Below are 27,127 nucleotides of genomic sequence, written 5' to 3' on the forward strand. Positions count from 1 at the left end.
CAGTCCCAGGGACCACAGGAATTTCTGTGTCTGGCTTCACTCCCCACTCACCCACTGCTTGGATGTCTCCAAAGGGGCTGCATCCAGCCAGGCAGCTTTTCCTGTGTGCTGCTTCTCTCTGGGTGGCTGCAGTACACAAAATCCTCCTCAAAGCTCAGCTGAGCCTTGAAGACGGAGTTGGTGAGTGTGCACAATAAATTTGTGGCATCAAATGCGACTTGTTGGGGTTTATACTGGTTCTGCACCCCTTTACACCCCGATTTTGTGTTGCCTTTTCTCAGAGGTGCAGCAAGGGCATGTTTTGGGCCAGGTCCAGCACAGGAGCTTGTTAAACTTCAAATGAGGGAGTTTAAGCTCCCACTCCTCAGCTCAGGGAGCCCACAGCAGCTGTAGGTCAACAGGGACCCTGCATTGTGCCACTGGAGCTGCTGCCTGCAGCACAGCCCAGAGATAAGAGCAGCACAGAGCAGAGTGCAGCCGCCCCGTGCAAAGTACAGGGTGGTGCGAGCAAGGCAGAGGACGGGAGACACTTGTGGGGGGGCCGCTGGAGCTGGTGGGGGACACGGCCATGCTCTTCGAGGAGTACCTGGTGCAGGGTGAGTGAGCCCTCTGGCCTTGGAGCGGGCACTGGCCTTGGAAAGGGAGCCTAGGCAACGCAGGTGACCACACATTCCATGGGAGGGACCTATTTCAATAGCTGGTGAAGGGATGTGCCAGCAGATGGTGGGTTGAGGTGAGGTGGGTAACAGGTGCTTTGCTGTCCCTGCCTGCCCCGGGGCTCAGGCAATGCCTGGGCAGCACTGACCCCTGGGGACACTCCACTGCAGCAGCTGCGTGCCATGGGACTGGGCCTAGGGTTTGTGGGTGCACGGTACAGACGGCACTGGTAGCAGTGGGGACAGGGGGCCCAGGAGGCACTTCAAGAGACAGAGCATCCCAGCAGGACGCTCCAGGACAGGCAGCCCGGGTGACGACTGCCCGTCCTGACAAGGGGTTTCTCCCCTGCCACCCCCACTTGTTCCCTGGGGTGCTGAGCCCCGGCCAGGATCTCCTTCCCAGGTCCTGCCCCAGCGACCCATCTCTCCTCTCCTAGTCCCAGTGTGCCCCCGTGCCCTCTGTCCCTACGACTCCCCAGTGGCCTCCTCCGCCCTTTCCCTGCCCAGCGTCTCCCCAGACATCCCGATGCCCCCTTCCCAGCCCGTGTTTCCTCGGGTACCAGTGCCCCCTGCCCAGCCGCACCGTCCCACAGTGTGTCCCCCCCAACTCCAGACCCAGCAACCCCAGCATTCCCAGTGCAGATCCCGATCCACAATAGTCCCCAGGGCTGGTCCCAGATTCCCCCGCCCCGCCCCCGCCTCTCCGCCAATCAGACCGCGCCGCGGCCGATCGGTCCCGCCTTCTCCTCTGTCAATCACAGGCCCGGGCCCCGCCCCGCCCGCCCGCTCCGTCAGCCACGTCGGGGGGCGGGTTCGCGCCTGCGCAGTGCGGCGGCCCCGGGGACAGTGACAGGCTGGCAGGAAGGGGCGGGGGCAGGAAGGGGCGGGGGCGGTGCCGGCACCGGGATTGGGTTTGGGATCGGGATTGGGATTGGGACTGGGACTGCCAGTGCCACTGCCACGGGGCGGGAGGTCCGCAGCGAGAGGCCGCTCGGCAGCACCATGCTGAAGAAGTTCGACAAGAAGGACGAGGAGTCGGGTGAGGGGAGGCTGTGAGGGCAGAGAGCCCTCTGTGGGTACGGGAAGGGGCTGTGAGGGGGAAGCCCCTCCTGTGGGTACTGGGGGAAGTTGTGAGGGCGTAACCCGTTCCTGGGTGCAGGGGGAGCTGTGAGGGGAGAGATCCCTCTCTGGCTGCGCAGGTGAGGGCGGACCCCTTCTGTGGGTGCGAGGGGAGCTGTGAGTGGGGACCCCTCCTGTGGGTACGAGGGGAGCTGTGAGTGGGGACCCCTCCTGTGGGTACGAGGGGAGCTGTGAGTGGGGACCCCTCCTGTGGGTACGAGGGGAGCTGTGAGTGGGGACCCCTCCTGTGGGTACGAGGGGAGCTGTGAGTGGGGACCCCTCCTGTGGGTGCGAGGGGAGCTGTGAGTGGGGACCCCTCCTGTGGGTACGAGGGGAGCTGTGAGTGGGGACCCCTCCTGTGAGTGCGAGGGGAGCTGTGAGTGGGGACCCCTCCCGTGGGTACGAGGGGAGCTGTGAGTGGGGACCCCTCCTGAGAGGAGTGAGGGCAGCTGTGAGTGGAGACCCCCGAGAGAGCTTGGCGGGGGGGCTGGCTGGTGTGCACAGAGCGTGGTGGGAGACACCATGGAAGCACCGTGGAAGCACTAGAACAGTCCACTGCCCTCTTCTCGCAGCTGCAGACAGAGACTTCTCACAGAGACTAGACCAGTAGCATTGGTGCAGGACCCCGAGGTTACCGGTCACATCGCCAGATCCAAAGTCTGAGACTAAATATTGAGCATATTAGCCCGGTTCACAAGTGCCCAGCTCTCAAATCAGGTGCCAAAGCCAGGTAGAATCTGACTCATAGTTTCTGTCACTTTTTCTGACACACCTGGTGTGCCCTTCCAATGCAATCACTGCAACTTTCAGTGAATCAGGAAAGCTGAGAGCACCAAAGAAACACAAAGTGATCGCTTGACCTTTCAAAACTTTAGGTTGAGTAGTAAAGAAAAGTTTAATTGGTTCTCTAGTGTGTAGTTCAGGTGGAACTGATGCTTCACAAGACAGTGTTTACTTTCATGGTTGTGCCTCGTGGTATCTTTTTCATCTTCCTGTGAAGCTTTCTGTGCAGATTGCTCTGCATTACAAATCAGTGTGTCCTGAAGCAAATTGATTGAGCATAAATCTTGGTGATTGCTCTGTATGACTCTACTTGCTTTTTATGTTAATGTGCATTAAATGCTTTGCCCTTGTTTCCCTTGCCCAAACCCTCCAGAGATGTCTTGATAAGCAGAGAATTTAAGCAGCTCTGGGAAGGGAATTGCTCTTGACTTTCCTTTTGGGAGGAATTCTTGATTTGCACCTGCTACACTCTTCAAGGTAGTGACGTTACCTCCGGCCAAGGCTGGCAGGAGATGCACTTACTTGTATTATGGTGATGACTCTTGTTGATTTTGTTCCTACCAGGCACTCTCAGAACTCTCCTTTCTTCTTTCTGCCACTGCTGCTTGCATGCTTCATAACAGTTTTTCTTTGCAATTGCATTTACTTCTCATCCTGTTGCTTTTGTCTCAAATGAAGATTCTTAGTATTTACTGTGCCTGCCTTTCTCATGTGAACTGTGTATATGTCCAAAATGTATATGCTGAGTGCTTGCTGTTCTCAGTATTAGGTGGAGTGCATCATCCCTGAATTTACAGGCCTTTTATTCTCATTCTCTCTATGTAAAGGCTAACAGGGCAGTCTTTGTATCCACTTAATTGCTTCTGTGTGTTTGCTTTCCATGGATGATTTAGCTAACCTTGGATGAGCTGCTTCCACTCAGAAATGCCCTTTGGCATGTTATTTTGGGCATAAAATTGTTCTGAGATCCTTGCTTGGCCAGTGACTGTCTCTCTACAAATTAGAACAAATAATTGTTAGTCATCCAGTATTAAGAGCTTCCTGAACACACAGTGGCCTCTGCCCTCCCTGCACCTTTTTCCTTCTCCATGGGAGAATACTTTGACATGGGGTGCTGTGAGGACCAAGACCTCATGTACGATGTATTTAAAGATCCCTAGTGCTGCGAAGGATGAAGAAGTGAGGCTGTTCATGGCTGATTTAGGGATTGCAGACATGCTCGACCATGGGAATACTGTGCTGCTGGGCAGGGTTTTGGAACACAATCACATGCTCATACTAGAACTGGCTCATACACTAGAGGTGTTTTTGCTCTTTTCCCTTGTTTTCTTCTCTCCCAAGCCCCACATAAATGTCCATGCTTTGTTCAGCCACCTACTGCCTTTGCAAACTTGTGCTGAGCCAGAGGAGGGCAGTTTATGAACCAGGAAGGATCCAGAGTGCAGATGTGTTTGCTTTTTAGGTGTAAGGCTGACTCTTTTTAGGTGTAAGGAGGGGCTGCTGGCAACAGCCTAGAATGCCTCAAGCCCAGGTCAGGTCGGATCTGGGCCCTGGAAATGTTTTCTCCAGCAGATCAGGCTTTGGAACAAACATTGGAACAGCCATGAAAATGGCTGTGTTTTGTCCCAGGGCCAGGCTGAACATAGGTACTAATTAAAGCCTACTTATCAATAACTGGCAGCTTTTGAAAAGCTGCAGCTTACAAATGCTTGGGAGGCAAGCTAATAGAGACCATGAAGAATATAGTGCTTTTCCCTCTGATTACTTCATCCTTAATTGGTGAAGGTTTTAATTATTTGGTATAATTTATTTTGTTAAGTGGAACAATGAAAGTTAACTCTGTGTCCAGCCTATCTAGTCTGCTGTCTTGTTCTCTTTATTAGTGATAGAGACAAAAATACTTTACTGGTGGATCCTTCATTGGTTTATATGGGAGGCATAAAACACTCCTGACTCACTGGTCTGGTGAGCAATACCTCTTTTTGTCTAAGCTTTTGTTTCTGGGCCTGTCTTATTGATGCTCTAACTGTCAGCAAGCTCCCAGCCCAGGGGCTGGAAATAGGTCTTTGGGGATATAGTGGAGTGCAGTTATTTTACAGCTAATCAGTCTACCTTGGCTCAAAGTCAGTTACTTCTGGAAGGGATGATAAGTTGAAGAATGTCCTGTCTGCTCTGATTCCCTGGCTGCCATGAAGACATCTAATTAATATTACTTAAAAGAGTGGGCTCTGGTTGCTTAGTGTTCGTGAAAAAAATCACCCCAAAATAGTCAATCTGTTTTTAAAGTATGGGCTTGGTTGCTTTCCCATAGCACTATCCCTGGAGAGATTTTCATTCTCTCTTTATTTTGCAGGTGGGAATTCCAACCCATTCCAGCACCTGGAGAAAAGTGCAGTCTTGCAAGAGGTAAATCCTTAGATGATCCCTTTTGTGGAGCCCATCTGGATTGAGTCTTTCCCTCTCTTGAGTAGGTCACGGAGAACTTCAGCAAGGAAATTGGGGCTTGTTACAAACCTGCTAGCTCTGAAAGAAATAGTTCTTGCTTTATTGCTGGACAGAGGAAGGGAGAAGGTTGAAATGGTTTCTGTAACAAATTCAAGACTGTGAACTGTAAATAGTAGTAAAAGGAATAAAATTATCTAGGAAAGCTCACCCTAAAACAGGAAGGATGAGAAATTGGCCTTGGACACCCCAATGTCTCATGGATGACAATGAGTGGAGTGTGAGTGGTTATTGAATAGTCTATGAATTCCCTCTGAGAAAATCCCTTTCTGTTCAACAGCAGGTGATGTCTCAATCCCCAGACCCTGTTGCTTCAGCATTCTCTGTTTGCTTGTGAGGCTGTGAATGGTGTTGGCTCCCGAGCTCACATTGGTCTGTCAGAAGAGTGTGTTTCAGCCAGTACACAATCCACACTTGTGTGGGTGAAAGTGGGAAGAGGATTTGACCCTTAAACCTTCATTGCACATGGATTTGCAGTCCCAGACTGAAAAACCAGCTATTTAAAAGGGTTCCATGTTTAACAGAAATCTGATCCAAAGTTGTTCAGGATCTTGCCATACCTCACTCATAATGTATTGTTTATGTCAGTGGCCACAACCAGACAGGACAGTGTTTACAAGGGGATGTTGGTGTCAGCATCCTTGTCTGTGCTTTGTTTCCAGGCTCGAGTGTTTAATGAGACACCCATAAACCCACGAAAATGTGCCCATATCCTCACCAAGATTTTGTATCTCATAAACCAGGTAAGAGAGAAAATGTACACCTATACAGACATGTGCATCAGGCCCAAAGCTGGTTGTGATAACTGGGATTAACTTCCTTCATTCCAAATACCTTCTAGGGGGAGCACCTTGGTGTCACAGAAGCTACCGAATCTTTCTTTGCTATGACAAGGCTGTTTCAGTCCAATGATGTAAGTCTGCTTGTTCTTTTCTGTCTTTACCTGGTGGGACAAGTTGTCCCTTGAGATGTGCATTTTTATACACAGCTTTGCTGTCCTGTCAGGAGATATCTGATCTGAGTGAGAAGAATAAGATGGAAGTTTGGAAACAGTGATCAGGTTCCTAGACCTTCCCAGACCTTGTAGCAGCTTAACTGAAAAATGCTCTGCTCTTGAGGCAGAGATTCCTACCCCTGAATTGTTCTTTAACTCTTGTTACTGTGCTAGGCAAAGCTAAAACATATGATCAGCTGGAATTTTCTGTGCTTTGTGCCTTGCTTCCTGCTGAAAGTTAATGATTGCATGTCCTGGAGGAGGCCAGGAAATAGTACCTACCCACAGCAGTAATATTGTCACTAGTTGCCCCCCAAACCACAAGGCATTAAAGTCACAAGATCACCGTAGAAGTCTCCAGACTCAGGAATATAAATTGCTTGTTTTCTTACTTTTGAAGTAACACAGTGCCTTCAGCTAATGGTTTCAAGCTTTTCTCCTTGTTCATATGAATGACAAGTGGAAGATGAAACTGTAGATCGAGCTAAGTCTGATATCTCTATGGCTTCACTCTAAAACTGAGGGATTTAGAAGAGGAAGAGGTGTTTTGTTAATCAATATGGGTTTTGTACATCCATTACACTCAGGGAGTAGGATTCTCTGAAGGTATCAGGTTCTTCTGATCTTCACAATGAAATTATGCATGCAGGGAAAACTGAGATCCCTTTCTATCTGGGATCATCTCAGCTGATGTCTTTCTTCCCTCTTTCCTTGCCAGCCAACTCTTCGCAGGATGTGTTACCTGACTATCAAAGAGATGTCTTCTATTGCAGAAGATGTGATCATTGTTACCAGCAGGTCAGTCACTTCACTTTTCTTACTGTTACATTGACATGCCCTCCAGTAATGTCGGTCCAACCTCCTGGAGATGACTGTAAGCCGAGTGGCAATAGGGAATGCCTTTGGTGATGAAAAACTTTTCTTTTGTAAGAGACCATTAAAATACAGACACTGGACTCATAGTGTGGTTTGTGAAATGTGCTGTGTCTCCATATTCCATGCCCATGGGTGTTTGGATTGTCTCTTTTGGTTACGTGATATGGCAGCACTGCTGTTTTTTCCACTTTGCAAAAGACTGTTTCATTAACTCCTGTCTGAATGCCTTGAAGCTCTTTGAAGAATTCTGGCATAAATCCCAAGGCTTTCAATAGATAGACAAGGATTTACTGCTCCTGTAGCAGCACAGACTGCAACTTCACCAGGGAACAAAATTCCCTCTGTGATTCATTCCTGAATTACTGATCATCCCACTGAAAGCCCTGTGGGCAGTCAGGAGCCTGAGGGTGTAGGCTCTCATGAGGGCTCCTAAATGGTCTCACACTGACCAGGACTCTGGGGAAAGGACAGGAATGAGCCTTCAGTAAGGAAGTCAAGTGCCTGTAGGGTATGTGTGTTCTCCAGCCTCACTTGGTGCAGCCTGCTGATGGGCTTGGAACCTGGTACTGATCTTTTCCTCTGGTCTTTTCACCCCGGTGGGACTTGCCTGGAACCTGCAGTGGCCTCTTGGCATTCAGCTGTGATGCTGGCTGCCTGCTGCTCTGTATACACTGTGCATGCACCTGAATGCTGCTGGCTCAGGAGTGCAGTATTGAGAGCTTCCTGTTTTCCAGCTTAACCAAAGACATGACTGGGAAGGATGACAATTACCGAGGCCCTGCTGTGAGAGCACTCTGTCAGATCACTGATGTAAGTGTTCCTTTCCCTTGGGGCAGCCTTAGGCTCTTCACCTTTTCCTACTTCACCCCATCCCACCTTCCACTCTGCTTTTTATGCCTTTGCATCTCCCCTTTCACACTCCTAACAGTTTTTCCGTATCAGCTCCTGTTTCTCTCTTCCTGCAGAGTACCATGTTGCAGGCCATTGAGCGCTACATGAAGCAGGCAATTGTTGACAAAGTGCCAAGTGTATCCAGCTCTGCTCTTGTGTCTTCCTTGGTATGTACTCCCTGCAGCACAAGTCTGAGGCTCCATCAAGCTGGGAAGCAGTCATCTGTGGTGGGACTGGACATCGTGAGAGTTTCAGGGTTTCCTTGTTGCTGTTCCTGTCTTTATGAACTGGGGGACTGGTGCTAACTTTGTGAGAGATCATTGACCTCTTGAGGCTGCAGCCATCATGGTCAGGTCTCTGCATGCCGATCCCTTGCTCTTCTGTGAGTTGCTGCTGCCAGCACCCTCATGGGGAAGACACATTGCTTCTTAATATGAGATGCAATTCCCAAAGCTTCCTCCTTTCCCTATCTCATGGGTTGTCTGTGGCTTCATCTCCCTCCAGCACTTGCTGAAGACCAGTTACGATGTGGTGAAACGCTGGGTGAATGAGGCTCAGGAGGCAGCTTCCAGTGACAACATCATGGTGCAGGTAGGAAACAGAGGAAGTAGCCAGCAGCAGCTGGGAGTGGAGCGTGGAAAGTCTAGGCAACACAGGGGACAGAAGGGGTTTGTGATGTTCTCTTTCCCTTCACAGTATCATGCTCTGGGCTTGCTCTATCACGTGCGGAAGAACGACCGCCTGGCAGTCAACAAGATGCTCAGCAAGTTCACACGGCATGGCCTCAAGTCACCGTTTGCCTACTGCATGATGATTCGAATAGCCAGCAAGCTGCTGGAGGAGGAGGCTGGCAGGTGAGGGGGCTCCTTTGCCCAGTGGAAGAATTTCCTGAGGTCCTGCTTCCATCTCTTGCAGGCTCACTTGCCATCTCATGAGAGCAATTATTTCTGTCTTTGAAGAGCAGCATGCAGGTTCTACCCTCTTAGTGTTGGGTCAAAAAGCAGAGAAAATACCGGATGCTTTCATTGCTTTGACATGGCTTCTGTGAGTCTTGTCTGTGTGCTTGCACATCAAATGTTTTCTTATTTCTCTGGACTGTTCTTTATTGAGATGTTGTAGTTAATTTTCTCTTCTGTAATTATTTGTCCACCATGTATCCAGTGTAGTTTCCTGGTGGGTAAGAGTTGTGTGTACAGTCGGTTCTCAGTGTGTGAGGGTTAAGGGAGATTCCCTTTAATATGTAAGGTAGATGCTGTCTTCTCAGAAGGCAGCCTGACTTTCAAGCAAGCTAGAAGTACAGTATAATGACCACTGCAAAATCTGGGTTTATGGCTGCTTTTACCTTTCTACAGGTTACGGTACCTGCTCATTTCTGCTGCTGAATTCTTCCTTTATGTTAGTAGTTTTGTTTTAATTCATTCTTCTGGGTTTTTTTATCCCTTAGCCGCGATAGCCCCCTGTTTGATTTCATCGAGAGCTGCCTAAGAAACAAGCATGAGATGGTGGTGTATGAAGCTGCATCTGCTATTGTTAACCTGCCCAACTGCACTGCCAAGGAGCTGGCTCCAGCTGTCTCTGGTAAGTGTAGTCCTGGCCACAGTGAGGGAATTATGTGCCTGCAGTGGTGACACCTGCTGATTGCCCCAAGGAGCAAGAACCTTGTGTAGTTTCAGGCTTGTAGTGCTGCCATACTCTTTGTTGCTTTATGCTGCTGCTGAGAGCCTGTAGTGAATAGCTTTGCTCCTATATTAAAGGTATTTCCTGGGGTGTTCAAGTGTGGGTTACTGGAGGGTTCTCTTTTTTTCCTGTGAAACAGGGCTGAATTATAGATGATAAATGTCCCTGCTTTAGGCTGAGTGTAACTGTGCAAGAAGCCAAGGTGTTGGGGTCCTGCCTTACCAGCTCAGTCCAGTCCAAAGGTTCTCCTAAACTGGGATTGTTGGCAGGAAGGAAGGCTTTATGTCACTTCTCTGCACAGGGAGTGTGCCCTTCATGGGCCAGCCCTGGGAGAGGAGCAGGGTTTGCATGAATGGAGAACAGCAGTTCAAATTGACTTAATAAGAAAGACAAGAAAATAATGAAATTGGCTTTCACAAGGAGCAAAGAATAGCAGCACTGCAGAAAAAAATGGAGGTGGGTAAGAGCTAGTTGTCAGCAGGGATGTGTGGCAAAGGGGCCAACAAGAAGGGAAGGAAGGTGGGAAATACACAGTTGCTTCTTAAGCATGCTGATGATTACCTTGTGCTTGCAGCTGTCTCTTTTCACTGAAACTCTTCTTTAGGTATGAAACACTTCTAATAATAGAGTGCCTAAATGTTTGCCTTTGTTGGTTTTCCCGCCTTGCAGTTTTGCAGCTGTTCTGCAGCTCCCCAAAAGCAGCACTGAGATATGCAGCTGTTCGTACCCTCAACAAGGTAGGACTCGGTCTTTTGGGAGCTCCAATAGTGGAACCTGCAGACTTCAGAAAAAAAGGGGGCCAAATTATGTGATGATTTTGTGTGAATAACCTGTACCTGGGGCTACAGCCTTACATTTAATTTCTTTCTGAGTGGAATAAAACCTCAAAGAACACTCTACAGAAGAAAGAAAAAACCAAACCAATAATTTTCATAGGTCTTTTAGACTGTAGACATGCTGGACCTTTCACTTCTGAGCTTCCTGTGGTGAAGAAGCTCCTTGTAAAACAGGGATCAGATCTTCTTGCCTGTTCCATGACAGTCTTTGCTTTTCCCTTCACCTTACAAAGTCTATGAAAAAAGAGAATGTCAGTGTCTGATATCTGCTGTGTTTCCACCCACAGAACTGTTTTGCACAGCTAGTCTGGCTGAATTTTTGTGGGAAGGTGATCGCTTTCTTTTCTTTCTATATAGAGGAGAATGAGAGGGTTAAAAATAGTAAGAGATCATTTCTTACTACTGCTTCTCTTCCAGCAAGGGGTGCAATTCTGCAGAAAAGAAGAGCTTGTTATCTTAACTCTAGATTAGCTGTTTGTCTGAGATGCCCTTCGTCCATTTATTTCTGTGGGAAGCAGTAAGTTTTGCCAGTGGGGCCTTTTGCATCTATGGAGTGATTTCCATTCTTCCTCCTGTGCTGTAGGTGGCCATGAAGCACCCATCTGCTGTGACTGCCTGTAATCTGGACCTGGAGAACCTTGTGACAGACTCCAACCGCAGCATTGCCACCCTGGCCATCACCACACTGCTGAAAACTGGCAGTGAGAGCAGCATTGACCGGCTCATGAAGCAGATCTCCTCTTTCATGTCAGAAATCTCAGATGAGTTCAAAGTAAGGAAGTGGAAGGAGGAGGAACACCCAAGCTCCTGAAGAAACCCCATGGTCTTTGTTCATGTTTGTGTATGCACTCTGAAACCTGCATGGAACTGTTTCCAGCAGCTGGGCAATGGAATACTTGAAGGGAAGAGAAAGCATTTGAGGCTATGCCTTGGTCATAGAACACCCAGTTCCAAAGTCATGTGCTCTTTTCTGGGGAGATGCCTTTTGAGAATCAAATCTCATTCTTCTTTCCAGTGGCTGTGGGCTTTTTTTAGGGGCTGACCAGTGCATAAAGATCAATCTCCTCCAATTCCTAGGGTTGTATCTCCTGAAACTGCATATGTTGGATAAGTAAAGACAAAAGTGAAGTTTCCAGGCTAGGGACCAGCACGAAGTCAGGACAATTCAGATAGTTTTTCCTACCTGGTGAGACAGAATTCCTTTTTTTACTCATGCCCCTCTTCCTGCAGGTGGTAGTGGTGCAGGCCATCAACGCGCTGTGTCAGAAATACCCTCGCAAACACGCCGTCCTCATGAACTTCCTTTTCACTATGCTTCGGGAAGAGGTAAGTTTGCAGGACAACCATGTGTTCCTTGTTGTTTGTGTGCATGAACAGTGGCCCCTGTGAGAGTCAAGTGTTTGCTGATACTGTTGTGCTGCAAGAGCCTCTCTCTAAAAGGTTTACAGTCTAACTACAGATATGCCCAGCTGTGCACAATAGTTATAAGCATATTGACAGGAGTATTTTTAGTGTGGTTTTCATTCTTTGATTTTTTCCAGGGGTTTATTAACTCTCAAAGCAAATGCAGGCAAGAGCAGATCTGTTGGCAGTCCATGTGTGTTTCACATTTGAACTGGCTTTCTTTTATACTTTGACAGCAAATTCCAAGAAGTTTTGTCTTGTACACAAAGATTTGATAACAACCTACTTATTGATGACACGGGACCACTTTTGTTCTGGTGTCTGTGCTGTGGCAGTGAAAGGATCACGAGTACCTATAACAATTCTCTGCGTTCAGTCAGACATAAATTGCAGAAAGACAGCTTTACAGAGGTTTGCTGAGGCTGTTTCTAAATAAGCAAACATGCCTGCAGCACAGCTGGCACTGCTGCTTGCTCTGACATCACTTTCTGCAATTACAGCCTCTCACTTGGGAACAAACCAAAGCATCTCATTTTGCTCCTGTGCAAAACGGACCATTCTCCTTTCCCAGATTTTCTGTGGGTGGATGGTATCGTTTTGAATGTGGTTGTGTACTTCAAACCATCCTGTTTTAAAGCTTTTTTTATCCAAAGTAGCTCCAGGAAGATCCAAATGCCCAGCAATGTACATGTAATTGGCAAAGGATAGCGTGCCATTTAATCTGAGGACACTAGTAAATAATGTCTGAAGATAACCAAGCATTACTGGCATGTCAGGTTATGGGCTGTACCTGGGAAGGTATTGATTGTCTGCCATCCCACACTAATGGGGCTATTTGCTGTGTCCTGCTGTGGCAGATATGATCCTTCATATATTTTCCTTATGATTCATCCTCAGATGTCTGGTGCTAAAGGGGAGAGGGTTGGGTTTTTTCTCCTCCCATATGGCTGTTTTTAAGCACTAATTCTAGCAGCAAAGGATTTTGAAGGAGATAAAATCTCCTGAGGCAGATGGATTCTTTTACCCTCTTTAGGACTTGGGGTTTTTCCCTTCACTGCAGTTATTCTAAAGGGAGCTGGCAAGAGAGCTTAAATAATAGCTGGCCCCTCTGGAAGTAAAGAGGGTCAAAAGTGGGGGCAGCATTACTGCCCTTCTCCTTTAAAACACAGATTAAAAGCGCTGACTATGAGTGACCTTTTCAAAGGAAATTTTTTCCTGTCTGGCTAGCTCAGAGCTCTAAAATACTTTGAGATTTCCAGCTGAGCAGTTCCCTTTTGCTCCTTAGGGCGGCTTTGAATACAAGAGGGCCATCGTGGACTGCATCATCAGCATCATTGAGGAGAACTCCGAGAGCAAAGAGACGGGCCTGTCTCACCTCTGTGAATTCATTGAGGACTGCGAGTTCACTGTGCTGGCCACTCGAATCCTCCACCTCTTAGGGCAGGAAGGGCCCAAAACCAACAACCCTTCCAAATACATTCGCTTCATCTACAACAGAGTTGTTCTGGAGCATGAAGAAGTCCGGGCAGGTAAGAGACAGTCCTGCAAAACGGTCTGCCCTGTGACAGATCTTCAAGGAACTATAGTGTAGGAACATCTCTGCTTTTGAGGGTTGTGATTCACTCTAGGCCTGAAGAGGTCTTTTTACACAGCAAGGATCCTGCAGTAGTATTGATGGGAGAGGTGTCCTGCCGCTAAGAAATAGGAAGGGATGTGCACTGGCTCTGAAACCAGAGAGAAGTTTTCAGGCATTTTACTGAATACCTCTGCCTCTTTCTAGTCACAGTAATGCTTTAGTAGTGGAGCATCTCTGATATGGCATTTGATCAAGGCCAAGAAGTGGAGGAAACTACTGCTGATTTCTTTGCTTTCTAATTCTGTTTTCATGACCTGTGCTACAGGTGCTGTAAGTGCCCTGGCCAAGTTTGGAGCCCAGAATGAGGAAATGTTACCCAGTATACTGGTTTTACTGAAAAGGTCAGTTGTACCTCAGAGTTTCTCAATATCTTGGATGAAAAACCCAGTTTGCAGGAGGGTTTGTTAGCATCCCCACGCAGGTCTAATCTCTTCTAGCTGTTGATCTAAGAAGGTGCAGTGTGTACCTGGGGTCCTGTGATGGGATCACCACTGCATTCAGCACCACATAGTGGACAGAAGCCATGTGTGGCAGATTACTGCTTTTCTAAAACAATTACTATTAGATTGCTGGTTCTCTCCTGTGGTATATTCTTTCTGGCCCTGGCTTAGTCACCTGGATTCATTCACATGGACTCTGAAGAAATTTTTCCACTTTCCTCTCAGGTGTGTGATGGATGATGACAATGAAGTGAGAGACAGAGCCACCTTCTACCTGAATGTTCTGGAGCAGAAGCAGAAAGCCCTCAATGCTGGTTACATCCTGAATGGTACTGCGGGAAGCCCTCAAAACAAGTCTGCACTTCTTCCCTTGTGTAACAAGAGTTAAATGCCTTATAGTGGTTTCACTGACGTGTCCCTTCTGTCCCCAGGGCTGACAGTGTCCATCCCTGGCCTGGAGAGGGCTCTGCATCAGTACACTCTGGAGCCCTCTGAGAAGCCCTTTGACTTGAAATCTGTTCCTTTGGCAACAGCTCCTATCATTGAGCAACGAACAGGTGAGGATCAATCCTCTGGATGCCAGTGATTCGCTGCATTGAGCTTGCTGGGTATTGCTGACCTCCATCCTATTTGAATTTTGTGGGGTTCCATCTTCTGTAAATGCTAAGACTAGCAAATCTGGCTGCTCCCACATTAGTGTTTCAGTTTAAGTCCAACTGCTAATAACAGTAGTAGTTGGCAGTTCTCACTGTAGCTGCTGCAGGTCTAAAGGTGTTTAGGAAGCCAAATACAGGTGGTCTGGTCTGTATCAACATGAGAAATGAGCTCCCTGCCTTTCCTTAGTCAAATCCTTCTCCAGACACTGATCTGTTTTCTGATTTAATTCATACTCTTCACCTACAAATCTTTCAGATGTGTTTTTGTATGTTTGGTTCTTTCTTTTGCAGAAAATGCCCCTGTTGCTGTAGTGAAGCAGCCAGAGAAGGTAGCAGCAACAAGACAAGAAATATTCCAAGGTACACTGATGCAAGGCCTCTCCTATACCCATGTGTGAGAGCTCTGTAGCCACGTCTTGCTCAGCCTGCCATAACCCCTCTGGCTTTCTCATTTTGCAAGGAGTGACATGGGTTCCCAGCTTAAGATCAGCTGTTCACTCCTGGGGCATGGGGGTGCCTGCAGTCCTATTCATTCTGTCTTGCAGTAGATGTGAGCAAAGTATGACTCTGCCTTTAATTTTTAAAGTCCCTAGGGAATGTTTATGGGTATTTAATGGATGGTTCCTTGTATAGCAGCTTCTGGCAACTGAAACAAGGGATTAGAAACAGTTACCACCTTCCCGTGGGTTGAGGAAGGCAATGGTTTGTGTCCTCTATTTCAGAGCAACTGGGGGCCATCCCAGAGTTTCGGGGACTGGGCCCACTCTTCAAGTCTTCCCCAGAGCCTGTTGCCCTGACAGAGCTGGAGACAGAGTATGTGGTTCGTTGCACCAAGCACACCTTTGTCAACCACATGGTGTTCCAGGTGGGTAGCTGTGGGGTGTGGTGCTGAAGACGATTGGAAAATAAGCTCCTGGCTGGCTAAAAGCTCCACTGGGAAGAAATATCTCAGGGATATCTGTGTTCCAAGCAGGACACTGCAATGAGGAGTCCTTAGTTTCTTATCCATGGTAGCAGAGCCCCAGAGAAAACTAATAATGGGATGTGTGTTTGTGTGTTGTGTGTGTGAGTGAACAATGCTTACACATACAGTCAAAACAAATCCAACAAGCACTAGATGGGGCTCTTCTCACTGAGCAGTTGGCAAGGGAAGCTGTGTTCTTTCCTTACAATCCCCAAGCATGTGGTTTGGGCATCAAAGAGTGAAGCTGAAAAGGGTACCCAAGAAAGGGACACAGTGGGGGAGAGCTCTTCATCCCCTACATTATTTTTTAGCCTGTGTAGCGCAGCTGCTGTTTGCTGTACATCTTGGCCGAGGCTGTACATGTGAGGATTGATGTGTCAGCATCTTTGCCTGGACCTTGGGGAGTCTGAGGCACAGCAAGGCCTACACTAGCTTGTGAATGGCTGTGTTTTGTCCTTAGCCAACTCCTTCCTCAAAACCTCAGAACTGCTTACACAGCCCTCACAAGGGTTGGTCTTTGTTTCTGTTGTCCATTCACTAGATGCAATTGTATGATGTTAAGAGACATGGCATAGCAGCCGGAACAAAGACTAATTAGAATGTTCAAACTTGCTAAAAACACAGTGCTTGCTAAAACTTGCTCCAGCTATCCCTAATTTGAGCCATGCAAAGGATCACCTTCCCATCTGCTTTGGGGCACTGTGTCCCTGTAGCATTGAGTGAGACGATGTAGGCAACACAATACTTGCATTTAAATAGAGTAAGGAGTTAACCCAGGAATGACCATCCAGGACATTGGAGAAAAAAAGATGTACCTTCAGGGTTTTAGTTTCTCCCCTGAAGCATTTAAATGAGTAGGTTTTAGTCAAGTTGGTCTGTGATTACCCAGCTGATAGCAATGTGCACTGTGGAAACCCAAAGTGCTGGGGGATCACTAGTTGACACCATGTTCCCACTCTGCCTAAACTGAGTCTGCTATTAGATGAGTAGTGAACAGCTTCAAGCTGTTGCTGCCTTCCTCTTCCCTGTTTAGTTTGACTGCACAAACACCCTGAACGATCAGATCCTGGAGAATGTCACAGTGCAGATGGAGCCAACAGAGGGGTATGAGGTCATTGGCTACATACCTGCCAAAACCCTGGTGTACAACCAGCCGGGTACCTGCTACACGCTGGTGGCACTGTCTGAAGAGGATCCAACAGCAGGTAAACAGTTTGCACTCTGTTTTTTCTTGTATTGCTCATCCCCACATAGTCTACCTTGCATCCTAGCCAGATATTTATAGCCTGTGTGTGGGTGCAGCCCTGAGTGATACTGAGCATGACTTGTCTTTGCTGTTTGGGGGATGTCAGACCTCCCTTCTCTCCTTGTTCCTTGTGCTGTAGCACTGCCAAGTCAGGCTATGAGAGCTGGCAGATGAGCATTCAGCTGTCTGCTGAATTATTTCCCATGCACTCTGTCATGTCCTTCATCCTGTTTATGTTAGATGAGGGGAGGCTGGTACTTAAAAAGCACTGTGAGTCCCTAGATGCTCTAAGTAGCCAAGGGGTATTTCAGACAAACCACTAGAATTTCAGGGATGTCTACTTGAACTGAACATCCCCTCAATTTGCCACTGTCCAGAACAGAAACCAGGCCTTACCTGTGCTTTGGACTCCCTGGTTTGTGCTTGGGGACTGCTTACCTGTGTGTGCTGCTGCTGTTCAGCCAGCAATACCCATCTTCCTAGGGATGAGTCATCGCTTCCTCTCCCAGCTGAGTGGTATTAATCAGCTGCAGCATTGCAGTGCAAGGTGGTTTCATTTCAGATACGCATGAACCCATCCCTAGATACGGATCTTGCCTCTTCACATGGTGCTGGTGGGACATGTTTAGTTAATGTTCCCAACACAACAGGAGGTTCATCAGTAATAGCACTTGATCTGAGGATTATGGTTTTGTACAACCATCATGAGCCTGTCTTTATCACTGTTTGCTAGCCTTAATATTACAAATAAATAAGTATCTTGTGCATGAGAGACAGAAACTGTTGGAGAACTGTCTCTAGGTCACTGGCTAAGCCTGTCCTGCTGACAGTGACAGGAAGGACCCAACTGCCCCAAACCTCCCAGCCCCTGCTGCTGCAGGGAAGTGGTAATATGAGCTTTGCCTTTGCCTCCCCATGTCCAGTGGCCTGCACCTTCAGCTGCATGATGAAGTTCACTGTTAAGGACTGCGATCCGAACACGGGTGAGACGGATGATGAGGGTTACGAGGATGAGTATGTGGTAAGGAGCTGGACATGTACCTGATCATGGAAACCACTGTCATTTTGAGAGGTTTCGTGATCTGAATTTGGATCACTACAAGCAATGATGCAACTGCTGACACTGATGTGGGCAACATCACGTGAAGAGAGGGTTCTTGCTGTCTCTGGTGTCTTTCAAGGATGCAGATGGGGGTTTGCAGAGCTTCTTGTGTCTCATTTGGAGTATTCTCCTCTTGCTGTCCAGATGGGACACCTAACTGTGCAGTATATGTATGTTTTGGGAGGCCATGGTGCATCCTCCAGGTTTGGCTGACTGTGCCCTATGGCCTCCAGCAATGGCACACTCAGGGTTGTAGAGACAGAGGGCTGTTGGGCGTCTTTTGTTCTCCATGAGTTGCTCCCATGGTGGAACAGTTAATTGTCTAGAGGCTTGCCTGGTACAGGGAAGTTGCCATCCTTGTTCTTGTTCTGCAGAATGTGAGGTTCTTCCCTCTCCAGCACTGAGACTTGCTGAAAGCACCAATGCTGCAGAAGCACCTCCCTTCCCTCAGAGAGGAAGGGATGTTGTGCACAGCCTCAGCTTGCCTTGTTAGCTCCAAAGACTGTTTTCTATGCATTGCCTGTCACTGCTGTGAATCTGATTAGAGGTACTGCTGTGCAGTGAGTCACTGTCTTCCCAGCAGAAGTGGGGAGGGTTTTTCTCAATGGAATGTGCAAGGTTAACCCCTCTCTTGGCTTCCCACCAGTCACCAAGGCTTTTGAGTGATAGTTAAACAAATCCTTCCATGTATTTCAACTGGAATCAGGAGGAAATTCTTGTTCTGCAGCAAGTGCTGGAATGAATGCAGGCTGGTGTCCAGCCAGCTCTGGCACTGCCTGCCCTTTGATGCACGTTTTGGAAGGACAAGCCCAGTTCTGCCTTGCACAGGTGTAGTCACAGCAGCAGCTCAGTTATCCTGGTGCCAGTGCCGGGTGACAGCACCTGTCTGACAGTGTCTCACTGTACTTTACCAGCACACAAAACAATAAGCCAGAAAGGCAAAACACAAGCTGATGTGTGTCTCAGGGAAGAAAATGCTGCATCTACATGAGCACAAGCAGCTATTTTTAAGCTTTTGTTTTTCCCTCTGTTTTGGCTGTTTGTCCAGTGCTTTGATCTCTGTCAGGCTGAGGGCTGTGCTCAGAGCAGGAACCTGGTTTGTAAGCCCTGGAAATGGCATCATCAGTGCCTTTCTCAGGCCCAGCAGTTGCTCAGCCAAGCAGTGTTTGCTCAAGCAAACCAGATGTAGAAGTGGAAGCAGTCTCCTGCATTCACCTGATCTCAGGAAATCCAGTCTAAAGTTTGCTCTGAGGAGAACAAGGTTAAGAACAACTATGTTTCATGTCAACCTCTTCTACCACCAGCTTGAAGACCTGGAGGTAACAGTGGCTGATCACATCCAGAGGGTTCTGAAGCCAAACTTTGGAGCAGCCTGGGATGAAGTGGGTGATGAGTTTGAAAAGGAAGAGACCTTTACTTTATCTGCTATTAAAACCCTTGAAGGTAAGGAAGAGGAAATCTGACCACAGCAGACCTCTAACTGTTCCCTCCAGCAGGCAGAGTCCAGAGGCCCAGCCTGGCTCACTTTAGATCTCTCACAGAAAGGCTAATGGGGCAAACCCCTTCACAAGCTTTTCACCACAGCTGTTAAATGTGGAGCTACAGTTACTGTGATAACAAGTTAGTTCAGGTTTCAGAAAACCAAATGAGTGTTCTGGGGCCAGTGGAAACCAGGCTGGATTGTGTGAGGCAAGAGAATATCCTGCTTTGCTCTCACACTTTACCCTCCCAAGCAGACAGACTATAGCTCAGCTGTGGGCTTACACCTTTCTTCTTCAGGCCAGTAAGAAAAAATGCACAGAGTATTTATTGGTTGGCAGGTTGGTGGTGTGAGCCCTCTTCTCTTTCCCCATGTATTAAAGAGTTCTTTTTTTAATGAGAAGCCCATGAAAACTCTGTCCTTTTGATGCTTTAGAAGGGTGTCCTTGTCCTGTAGCGATCTCTGCTCTGTTGCACAGCCCCTTGGGGTTTGAAATACCCTCACTGAGGCCTTTTCAGATTCCTCCTGAAGACTTGTGTCTCTGGCAAGATGTCTTCTTCCTTCTGCATCTCTCTCCAGAGAAGTGAGCAGATTGTCAGGGCTGTGCAGTAAGTGCAGCCAGCTGCACTTTCCTACTGCCTTTATCTGACTCATTCACCCTTTTCTTTCTGTTGCACCTTTGCTACATCAGATAGCTCTTCCCACAGTGGTGGGTTTTTTGTGTATTGCCTTTGCCTTCCTGGTGGCCTCCAAAACCACATTTCTGACCAATGCTGTGTGTCCCTCAGGACAATGGGCATGAAACCTAACATGTAGGGAAGGCTCAAGTCACCTTTAGGTGCTCTTTGTGTGCCCCTATTAAGATACCTCTGACATGGATCCTGTTTTATTTACTTTTTCTAACAGAGGCAGTTAGCAATATTGTGAAGTTCCTGGGGATGCAGCCCTGTGAGCGATCGGATAAAGTGCCAGATAACAAGAATTCTCACACACTGTACCTGGCAGGTGAGCTCTGGGGTGAGGTCTTTGAGTGAGGAGCAGCATTTTGGGAGGTCACACAGAGCTGTCTGTTGAAAATCGGGGCAGGAGTTTCTGATGGAGCCTACTGCACTCTGGGTTGGATTTGGAGACTTTTTCCTGCCGTGCTTTCTATCTCTGTGGTGTAGAGCAGCTGGTGTTGGGATCAGGAAGGGTTCTGTGGTGGGAAGATGCTGGATCAGCCCTAGGCTGCTCTGGGTAGAATTTGCTGTCTTCATGATCTGTGGCATCCTGGTTTGGAGCAAGTCTGGGGCAGCAGCAGCATTGCCCAACAAAACAGATGAGTGCCTGGATCTCTTCTCACCTGGAATTTATTTTACACTTGGCTTTCATGGGTTTTCCAGTAGCAGGACTCCCAGGTATGTTCTAATGAATGGGAATCATGCTGCTTGAGTGTCTCTCCCGACCCAGTGCTGGGACATGCCAGGCTACCTGTGGGAAACCTGCTCGTGCCGAGCAGTAATGTTCATTTTTAGGCTGCAGCAGCCTGCAACGTGCTCACCCCTTCCTCCCCTTCTCCTTTCTAGGTGTGTTCCGGGGTGGCCATGACCTTCTGGTGCGGTCTCGTCTGGTCCTGACGGACACAGTGACGATGCAGGTCACGGCCCGCAGCGGAGAGGAGCTGCCCGTGGATGTGATCATGGCCTCCGTCGGATAAACCCCCCTTCCCAGGACTGCCCCGACTCCGAGCCCCGCGGGCAATGCTTCTTTCTGTGGCAGCAGAATAGGAATCACGGTCACTAGAGCAGCTTTTGTGTTCTCTGCAGTACAGCTGTACCTGGGGTTCTGTCTATAAAATCACCATGTTTTTAACCTCTGGCTACGCCGCGCTTTGTCCCCGCACGGGAGCGTTTCGCGGCGGGCGGCCCTGACCGCAGCTCCCTGTCCTCCTCCCGATATCTTTCCAATAAAACCGTGTTGTGACTCTTCCCGGCTGTGTCGGGGGCGGGACCGGCGTTTCCGCGGCGCGGGCCGGCCCTCCCCCGGCCGCAGCCCCTCCCCGCGGCCGGCCCGGAGCGGAGCGCGGCGCTCGGAGCCCACAGAGCCGCGGGATGTGCGGGCGCACCGCCTGCTCCCTGGGCGCCGACAACCTCCGCCGGGCCTGCGGATACCGCGACCGCCGGGGCCGGCACCGCCAGCCCGAGTGGGTGCGGGGAGAGCGGTACCAGCCCTCCTACAACAAGGGCCCGCAGTCCAGCGGCCCCGTGCTGCTCTCCCGCCGCCACCTCCACCAGGTACCTCCTCCCGGCTCGGCGGGGGCGGGGGGCGGGAGCTGGGCATCCCGCGGGACCCAGACCGGGGCAGTGGGAAGGGGCCCGGGGATAAGGTGTGGGACCCTGTCGAAAAGGCCGCCGCTTGTTTGGTTTCGCTTTGCTCGCCGTACATGGCAGGTACTGAATTTTCTAATGGCTAGAATTTCTCTTCTTGTTAGTATTTACATGTTCCGAAGGAGGAGGGAATCGGTACCGTGCTTCCAGCATACTGTCTGTAGTTTCTATGAAAACGTAAATATAAGTGCTTAACCTTGGGAGAGGGTTTTTTTTTCCCAAATGCCTGTAATTTCTCTGCTGGTTTTAATCGGCTTTCCTGAGGCATTTTTTTTCATTTCATAACACTGCTACGTGTGTCCAGGTCACATGGGTAGTAGGGGAGGGTAGAAAAGAAAAAAATCTCACCTTCGGAGCCGAACAATGTCTGCACACCCCTGGTGACCGTTATCACGGCTAATTTAAGCCTCATCAGACCTCCCCCAGGCAACCTGGGCAGCCTGTACTACTACTGTTTGAGCAGCTCGTTTGGTTCTGCATAAGAGAGTGCCTGGCCAGCTGCTGCTCTTTGGCGTTCAGCGTGGTGAAACGGGGTGTGGTGAATCGGAACAGCCCACTCTGGATCCCCTCGGCTCTCCCTCCACAGCTGGTGGGGCAGTGGAAGGGGCTGCTGCACTTTGCAGCTGTTACAACACAGGTGATAGATGAGGTGGAACACTTCAGTCGGACCACTCCGAAGTGCTTGGGCAGTGCCATCAGGCATCCTTCATACCCTCCTTTCCTGCCTGGGAGTCCCTCATCCCCCCAAGAGCCGGCAATAAGCTGATGGAGCTGAGGAATACAGGGTTGGAAATGTGATACAGGTCATGGGTCGACAGCTGCTTGCTTGTCCACTGCTGTTCAAGTTGTTGGGATGTTGGTGTGGTTTAAGGTGTCCCTTTGTGCCACTCCTGCTCTGAAAGAGGCTCTGGAATACTTCACAAAACTGGGCACATACATATTCCTGCATACACTCACCTATGGTAGGTGTATATGTATGTGTATGTACTACAGTCCCATGGGAGCAAACAGCCCCGGGGCCCTGCTCGCCCCAGCGGGCACTGCACGGGGCAGGCTGCTGTGGGCCGAAACTGAGAGTGAGCTGTGGGAGAACCGAAAACCACACGCCGTTTCCATTGTCCTAAGGCAGGTGGTATGCAAAGCATAAGGAGTACAAGTGTAGGTTGGCAGAAATCACGTTATTAAAATGAAGGTGAGGCTTTTACCCTCTTTGGTTCACTTGCTGTCACCAGAGGTGTTTTAAGGACTTTGACACCAGCCTGGCATGGCTGTTTACTCAAGAGCTGCAGAGTTCATGTCTCCAGGCACTTCCATTGAAAAGCGCCTGTGTTAATTCTTCCAGAGAGTTGTTGCATGAGCTGCAGTGAGACAGAGTTACTTATTCCTCCAACTATTCTTGTGCTTTCTGCTGAATATTAATTCTTACAAGAAAGTTATTAAGAATGTGCCAAGAGTTATAATTAGTGGCTACTTCTACATGGTTTGTGACAGGGATCCCCGCAGGATAGCCCAGGCAGTTAGTGCTGGAGCTCGGCTGTCAGCAGAGATGCGAGCCAGTTCCCTCTTGCAAGGGGAGAAGCTGCTTTCACAGGACTTCCCACAGCCCCTCTCTCAAGCTGTGGGGATGCTCGTGGTCCCTGTGAGTTGGCTCTGACCTGATGTGTTTCTCTGTCTTGTTTGAAAGGATGCTGACTCCTCTGAGAGGATCCTCATGGACATGCGCTGGGGCCTGGTGCCCTCCTGGTTCAAAAAGGGTGACCCCTCTAAACTGCAGTACAACACCTCCAACTGCCGCAGTGATACCATGCTGAAAAAGTCCTCCTACAAGGTGAGCTGCTGCCACCTTTGTGTCCTGCTTGAAGAGATCTTGTAGTTGGCAGAACCAGGGCAGTGGCATCTCCCTGGTGAGTACTGGTCACCATTTGCCTGCTGCATAGGGGAGCAAGTCTCTACTGTGAAACCAGCAGGTTTCATTCAAGTAGAGCTGAAAAGGTAGTTGCTGGTGAAGCTCATCTTAGCACTAGTGGCATTTGTGTGCTCCACGGGGCAGTTTAGGAAAGCCCTGAAAGGGCACAAGAGGGCTGGGTGGTCCCAGAAGCCCCATCCTCACAGGCTGCCCAAGGCTGCTATTCACTGCTTGCTTGTGCTTTCTCTCCCCAGGGTGCTCTCCTGAAGGGCAAGCGCTGTGTGGTCCTGGCAGATGGTTTCTACGAGTGGCAGCAGCAGCAGAGTGGGGGGAAGCAGCCATATTTCATTTACTTCCCCCAGACCCAGGATGCCATGGTATGGAGTCCCTTGCTGTGCCCCTGCTCCCTCCAGCTGCCTAGGGAAAAGCCCCTTTCCTTCCAGCTGTGCCCATCTCTGGGAGGCTGTTTCCCAGTGGGGTTGTGTTCTGTGGTGGGCTCAGCACTCTGGCATCCCTCTGTGGCTGGCAGTCCCCACCACTGCGGTCCCCAGGCTGTAAAAGGTGACGCAGCGTCCCTGCCGTCATGGTCACTGCTCCCCACGTGCTGGGTATTTGCATGGCTGGGCAATGTGGCTCACAGGGGACTGGGCAGGGAGTTTCACTACCTCTTTCTTTCTGCTGGGATGTTCCTTCTGGCTGTGGTGTTCAGAAGGGGAAGGAGAGTGCTGGACTACCTGTGGGGAAAGTGAGGATGTTGGTACTTCTTTTGGAGTTACCTCGAATCAGTGGAAAGGCTCCTGCAAAGCCCTCAGATTAGTTCCATTCATGACTGTGTTGCTTTGATTGTGAATGGGCCAGCACTGACCAGGGTGATGGGGCCTCTCTCCTGCACAGGATGAGGGTAAGAAGGGAGATGAGGAGTGGAGAGGATGGAGATTGCTCACCATGGCTGGGATTTTCGACTGCTGGGAGCCACCAGCAGGAGGGGAAATGCTGTACACCTACACCATCATCACTGTGGATGCTTCTAAGGACGTGAGCTTCATCCATCACAGGCAAGTGAGAGCAGGCAGAGGGGCCGCAGAGTGGAGGGGGGTGGGTGAGGGATGAGAGAGGCACCTTTGGACACCAGCCTGGCAGCGCACAGGCAGAGAGCCCTGCCTCCTCCTCCTGCCCTCAGAGAAAAAAACTACAACGTTACTGGCTCGTTTCGGGTCACCACCTCATGCCCTTTCTGTAAATCACCATCTTTGTGCCCTGTGGGTGGCATTTGGAGTTGGATCACTCTCTGGAGTTGGATCGCTTTCTGCCTGACTGGGGCCTGGCAGTCAATCCCTCTGCCTCTTCCAACAAAGCAGCTACCTGGGTGAAGCAAATGCGTGCTCTGCCTTGCAGAAGATTATCCTGCTGCTTCAGTTTTCTCCCCAGGCTGCCAGCTCCTTGCTAACTTACAAATCTGGCTTTTGCCACCACACTCTGCTGTATCGATGCTGAGCTTTAGCTCCAACTGTCTTATGCCCTAGGATGCCAGCCATCCTGGATGGGGATGAAGCCATCAGGAAATGGCTGGACTTTGCTGAAGTGCCAACCCAAGAAGCCATTAAACTCATCCAGCCCACAGAAAATATTGTTTTCCACCCAGTGTCCACCTTTGTCAACAGCATCCGTAACAACACACCAGAGTGTGTTGCACCCATCGAGCTGGGGGCCAAGAAGGTAGGTGCTGGTGGGGGCTTGGCAGGGGGGATCTCAGCCACGGTTAGGCTGCAGGAGGGGCGGCAGCAGGCAGCAACTGCAGGGCATGCCCGTGCTTGATGCTGGAGTGGAGAGCCCTGGCCAGATTCCCTTCCCTACGCTTCCAGAAATAAACTGTCACTGCGTGCCAGGATTCCTCTGCCAAATGAGGCAAATTCCATCTGAAATGGGTCTTGGAACAAGCCTGTTCCCCAGCAGCCTGGGGAACCTCCCAGAGATGTGCCTGATTGCAGGCAGGGCCGTTGCTCAGCCTCCACATCTTGCTCTGGACCAGCTCTCACAGCTGACTGCCTGCCCTGCTCTCACTGTGCTTATGACCTCTCCCACACCATCTTTTTTCTCTCCAGGAGGTCAAAGCCACACCAGATAACAAAGTGATGCTAGGCTGGTTAAAAAACTCCCAGGAGGGCTCTCCCCAGAAGAAAGAAAATGCTTTGCCCAAGTGGACAAGTCAGTTCATCCACAGCCCTTCACCCAAGAAAACCAGTGCAGATATCCTGCAGCAGTGGCTGGGGAAGCAGGGAGAGCCAGCTGCAAAGAAGCACAAGGCTTAAGCACCAGCTAGGATGGCTGGCCATCCTTTTACCTCCTGATTTTCCTAAGTAGAGTGAGCAATGATTTTTTTGGAAGGCTTTGCAGACTGGTGTTGAGATTGTAAGCCTCTCAGGTGTTGAACTGCTGCTCTAGGTTGTTATCTCTGTTCTTTGTGTTTTTTTAAAGGTTGGTGTTTGTCTTTAAAGATTTTGTCTTTGTCTTATGCTGATAGGAGTGAATATAACCTGCTGGCTTCTGTCCCTGCCAGTCACTCATGCCAAACAAAGATAAAGCCCTGAGAAGCATCTCAGCCTGTCAGGGAGGAATAGCTTTTGCCTCCCGACAGTGTTCATAGTTCACATCTCCTTCTGTTTGCTTTTCTCTTCCCTTTTTTTTTTGGTATTCAACTGATACCTCTTTTCCACTTAACTCCACACTGATTCTGTACAAATTCCTTTCCAATACTCTCTCAAAAGATGCCTGCAATACAGAGGAACAAGCAGTAAATATTATGAGGAAACTCCAGCTGGGAAGATCTGCCAGAGCCATGCTGCTCTGCACTGGCATTGCCGCATGCATCCATGGCTCCTAAACAGGGAGATGCTGAAGCAGTGCCTGGAAGGAACTGGACTTTGCTTGGGTTTCCCTACAGGCAGCAGGGTGGGACAGTGTGTCTCAGTCACGTTGTTTGTACAATCATTTTGTTAATGAGATTTGAAGACTTAGAGAGGATTTCCTTGATCTGTGGAGGGATTCACTCTGCCTTGTTCAGAAAGGTCATTCATTAAAGCCCAGATAACCAAAGTGCCGTTACAGAGCAGCATAGGGCTGTTGTTTTTGAGGTCAGGGATTTTGTAAACAGAGCCAGATGTTACAGACCAAAGCCTTACATGGTGAAATCCTTGGTGGAAATCAGAACTTCCCTTGTATTTGAAACAATAAAATGGGCTTCACTGGCTGACTGTGCAGTGCCCTTGTCTGTGTGCCTCTCTGTGTCCCCCTTGCCCACCACAGCCCCAGTGCTCCTGTTTCACAGGCAGATCATTTCCTTCCTCTCCATCTGCTGAGGGGAAGACCATCTACCCACTGCTGAGCTTTGAGGAAACTGACAGGACCATGTTGCTGGAGCATTTCCATTTGCCAGTGGAAAATACTCCCTCAAGATTTATTTTGAATCATCTGTCCCCAGGGAGCTGCAGGGATGACTGTAGGTAAGACTTGTCCCTGGGGAGGGAGAGCAGACCTAGGGCAGGAGCTACAGGATGGACACTTGAGGAAACCCAAGTGCTCTTGGAGAGAAATCT

General features: G+C 49.3%; 2 protein-coding genes across 3 annotated transcripts; both read left to right on the forward strand.

Moving 5' to 3' along the window:
* The first annotated feature begins 509 nt into the window (after window positions 1-509).
* Window positions 510-21,230, forward strand: COPG1 (COPI coat complex subunit gamma 1). Of its 2 annotated transcripts, none has more exons than XM_071550869.1 (24): window positions 510-596; window positions 4,912-4,964; window positions 5,723-5,803; window positions 5,902-5,973; window positions 6,773-6,852; window positions 7,665-7,740; window positions 7,896-7,988; window positions 8,326-8,412; window positions 8,518-8,675; window positions 9,266-9,399; window positions 10,168-10,235; window positions 10,918-11,106; window positions 11,565-11,660; window positions 13,024-13,267; window positions 13,640-13,715; window positions 14,040-14,143; window positions 14,246-14,371; window positions 14,762-14,830; window positions 15,193-15,335; window positions 16,468-16,639; window positions 17,604-17,701; window positions 19,087-19,225; window positions 20,169-20,267; window positions 20,828-21,230. In XM_071550869.1, the coding sequence occupies exons 1-24, from the start codon at window positions 569-571 to the stop codon at window positions 20,956-20,958; spliced, it is 2,616 nt and encodes an 871-aa protein (XP_071406970.1). In that variant the 5' UTR covers window positions 510-568; the 3' UTR covers window positions 20,959-21,230. The 2 variants fall into 2 exon arrangements, with proteins under 2 accessions (XP_071406970.1, XP_071406969.1); XM_071550868.1 differs by lacking the exon at window positions 510-596 and adding an exon at window positions 1,539-1,695.
* Window positions 21,231-21,262: 32 nt separating this feature from the next.
* On the forward strand, window positions 21,263-26,791 carry HMCES (5-hydroxymethylcytosine binding, ES cell specific). Its single transcript, XM_071550870.1, has 6 exons — window positions 21,263-21,535; window positions 23,313-23,456; window positions 23,789-23,911; window positions 24,429-24,589; window positions 25,058-25,250; window positions 25,637-26,791. The coding sequence occupies exons 1-6, from the start codon at window positions 21,353-21,355 to the stop codon at window positions 25,841-25,843; spliced, it is 1,011 nt and encodes a 336-aa protein (XP_071406971.1). The 5' UTR covers window positions 21,263-21,352; the 3' UTR covers window positions 25,844-26,791.
* Window positions 26,792-27,127: the final 336 nt, after the last annotated feature.

Source organism: Pithys albifrons, chromosome 3 (assembly GCF_047495875.1).
Source record: "Pithys albifrons albifrons isolate INPA30051 chromosome 3, PitAlb_v1, whole genome shotgun sequence".
Lineage (NCBI taxonomy): Eukaryota > Metazoa > Chordata > Aves > Passeriformes > Thamnophilidae > Pithys > Pithys albifrons.

Bases quoted from the DNA above. Each gene is read 5' to 3' on its own strand.
- COPG1 (XM_071550868.1), top strand. From the start codon at position 1,659: ATGCTGAAGAAGTTCGACAAGAAGGACGAGGAGTCGG. The intron at 11,661-13,023 runs GTAAGTTTGCAG...TTTGCTCCTTAG, and splicing joins TCACTATGCTTCGGGAAGAG to GGCGGCTTTGAATACAAGAG. The intron at 17,702-19,086 runs GTAAGGAGCTGG...TTCTACCACCAG, and splicing joins GTTACGAGGATGAGTATGTG to CTTGAAGACCTGGAGGTAAC.
- HMCES (XM_071550870.1), top strand. From the start codon at position 21,353: ATGTGCGGGCGCACCGCCTGCTCCCTGGGCGCCGACAACCTCCGCCGG. The intron at 21,536-23,312 runs GTACCTCCTCCC...CTTGTTTGAAAG, and splicing joins CCCGCCGCCACCTCCACCAG to GATGCTGACTCCTCTGAGAG. The intron at 24,590-25,057 runs GCAAGTGAGAGC...CTTATGCCCTAG, and splicing joins GTGAGCTTCATCCATCACAG to GATGCCAGCCATCCTGGATG.